Source organism: Perkinsus marinus (genome assembly GCF_000006405.1).
Source record: "Perkinsus marinus ATCC 50983 genomic scaffold scf_1104296944144, whole genome shotgun sequence".
Classification (NCBI taxonomy): Eukaryota; Perkinsozoa; order Perkinsida; family Perkinsidae; genus Perkinsus; species Perkinsus marinus.
Genome location: NW_003211539.1, coordinates 47,808 through 50,769, shown reverse-complemented (window position 1 = coordinate 50,769; position 2,962 = coordinate 47,808). Strand labels below are relative to the sequence as shown.

At 45.3% G+C, this 2,962-nt stretch overlaps 1 protein-coding gene across 1 annotated transcript; it reads left to right on the top strand.

Annotated features, from left to right (window-relative positions):
- Positions 1 to 1,357: 1,357 nt before the first annotated feature.
- On the top strand, positions 1,358 to 2,080 carry Pmar_PMAR027386 (histone H4, putative; the record flags this gene model as incomplete). The annotated part of the gene is made up of 2 exons (XM_002780727.1): positions 1,358 to 1,552; positions 1,979 to 2,080. 2 exons carry the CDS (start codon positions 1,358 to 1,360, stop codon positions 2,078 to 2,080), a joined length of 297 nt encoding a protein of 98 aa, XP_002780773.1.
- Positions 2,081 to 2,962: the final 882 nt, after the last annotated feature.

Here is a 2,962-nt window from a genome sequence, read left to right as displayed (position 1 = left end):
TTTCCATGTACTACTGATTCACAAATCGTTTTAGTATTGTGCTGACCAGCACGAAGCGAGTCAGCGCGATAATTAACAAATTGCGGATTAACTGATAATGATCAACATCAGATATTGACGACTTTCTAACACGCCCACAAGGCCGAGTGGCAAAGACGTACAGTATACAATGCATGATCAGTGGCCCGGCACTGAGTCACATCATACTGCTCTCAGACTGAGATCAGTGCTCTATACTCGATATGCGGCGAGGACTCCAACGGAAGAAGGGTTGTTATCTACATCATTCCCAGTTAATAAATAACAGTTGGGACAACGCTGTGCAAACTGTAGACTTCAGCCCTTACGGTGACGCCAGTGATGCAAAGATGGTCTTGTAAATTATGTTTGGTTGTCATCTGACTCTGAATTGACAATGCAACAACTTGGGGATCCTAATAATTTAATATCAATATTTGACAACATAACACCAGGTGGTCAATCAATAATCATTTCATGGTAGCTGTATTGCATGTCTATGATTTAGCACACTGCGAATCTCCATCAGAGACAATATAACCCACGAATACTTATGTGACTGATTGACCGGACTGGCGTATCTACTGGCTATGTCTGAAATAAGGTCAGTACAGTCGGTTACGTTTACGTTGGTGCCTCATCGCGCGATCAAGATCCCCCAACGACGCACGACATCTCTGAAAGGGCGTCTTGCACTAGATCCTATCATCACTGACACTAGTAGTAGCTAATGATCCACTAGCCTGCGAGCTCGGTTCTTTGGGATGCGACTGAGAAACAAGATATTGCAGTAGTGTATATGTGAGGCACGAGAGTAACATACCTGTGATGAGTTCGGCGGATAATCTAGGGCATACTCACATACTCTCACAGGAGTAACGTCTCGTGGGCTGACCGTCTCCGAAAAATCGCTTGACACGGGTCACTGTAATAGTGCTCGGAACGAGTCGCACCGTTCACCCGAAGATCCATGGCAATCATTGAAAGCTTCTTGATGTAGTCTGATATTCATCACTAACGGGGATAGCGGATCTTGCGGGTGGATGTCATGTGGAAGTTGCTGTGATGTCCTGTTACTTGACTCATTCGACTGCTTACATTGTTATCTCTGTTCATTTGCTCTGTTCATTTGACTGCTCGTGGTGGCCGAGTTACCCTGATGGAAAAAGATGTGAAGTTGTGGAGCCATTTAGCTTATTTATTTGGTAACACATTATTCGCTCCCCATGAAGATCGGGAGACTAATTAGCGTTATTGATTATTGGCTTTAAGTTTGTCTACCATATGTGTTTGTTTAGGGCTTGGTTGTATTTGATTGTTAGTTAAATTATATATTATCATGTCTGGCAGAGGCAAAGGTATTCGTGGGCTTGGCAAAGGCGGGGCTACGCGTCATTCTCGTCGTCTTCTGGATAGTGATGATGCATTCAAGGATAAATTGAAGACAGGAGCTATTAAGAAATTAGCTAGAATAGCTGGTATCAAAAGGATTGGTCGTAACGTTTATGATTCCACTCGCGATGTTGAACGCGATGTAACGTACTACGAATGACGTGGAACAAGTACTACTTAGTTACTCGGGTTCGTGTTCGTGATGTTTTGCGTTCGAGTGAGATTCGGTTTGTACGTTTCGAGCTTCTCTACGTCTAGTGCCATCATTAATAACTCGCTTTCTCCGCTTCAGAGTCCGTATCCCGAAGATGAGGGTTGCTGTGCTCTCACAGCCGACTTTCACCTTTTCGTGTCGATCCAACGAGTTCCTCGCCCTAAGCGGTGTTCCTGCATATCGTGTCGGCTCTTCAGCGAAGATTTTCGTAATATACTCTTAGCCGACTCCTCTCAGCTCCCCAATGGCAGCTATAAACGTGAGTTTTCGGGATGTTTTGATTTGGTTTTGTTCGGTTTCGGAGTGTTAAGTGAATGAAGGTGCTCGGGGATTTATTCTGTTACTCACTGTCAGGTTCTCTTCGCACTCTTACTAAACGTGGTGCCTCCGAGGATGTCACTGTTGACGAGTACGACGGTATTTACAAGAGGAGAAATGCTCAATACAATTCCCTAGATGGATCTACTACTACTGGTGATGCCTTTACCACTACACTTCAGTATCGCTTCATGTTGCGTTATGTCGAGTACCGAGTACTGCGTCAGGAGGCGTGTCATTTGCCAGTTTATAAATTGAGAGTCAAAGGGGAGGAGTTCTGGTCAGATTTCCCGCGATTGGTCAGTTTGCTCTGTGCCCAGTCAGGGGGTCGATACATTGATCCTAAGAGATCAGCATCAGCGTATTGCAATAGATACCGTATGCTCATTGGCCATTACGGACTCGTTAGTCGTGTTGGGGGAGTTGTCGAGATCATCGTTCAACACAACCATAGGAGAGAAATCAAACCTTAATCTTACTTAATTGATCATGCTGCTACGAGTTAGTATGGAGCAAAACGGTCGGGCGGGCGACGACCAAAGATATGAGGATACTGGCCGCCCCCAAATGAATACAGCAACTTGTTGCTGATGATATACAGCTCGAATAATCGACCGTAAAATTAATAGCAGCAAGAAAACATATACGAGAATCACATGTCCTGAAACACACATGGAACACCGAGAACACTACAACTGAATGGAGCATCACCCTTGTAGGCTTCATGGAGCACTGCCGTAACTTCTGTCCACACGTCACATTGATCGCACTGTAGCCATAGACCAGTAGAATCCTTGATGGGGACGACCGACCTTGCAACCAAGAGCTGCCCTTCCTTGTCGCCACCCTCGATCATGAAGTGTCGCATTGCAGGAAACTGCTCTGACTTGACAGTCGGTATGTCTCCCGAGACTGGGAAGACGGCAGAAGTAGTCGTCGGCTGGCTCTTATCTCGTCCACAATAGGCGTCTAACTGCTCGTCACTGAGAACTGCAAACTTGACATTAGAAATATGCACTT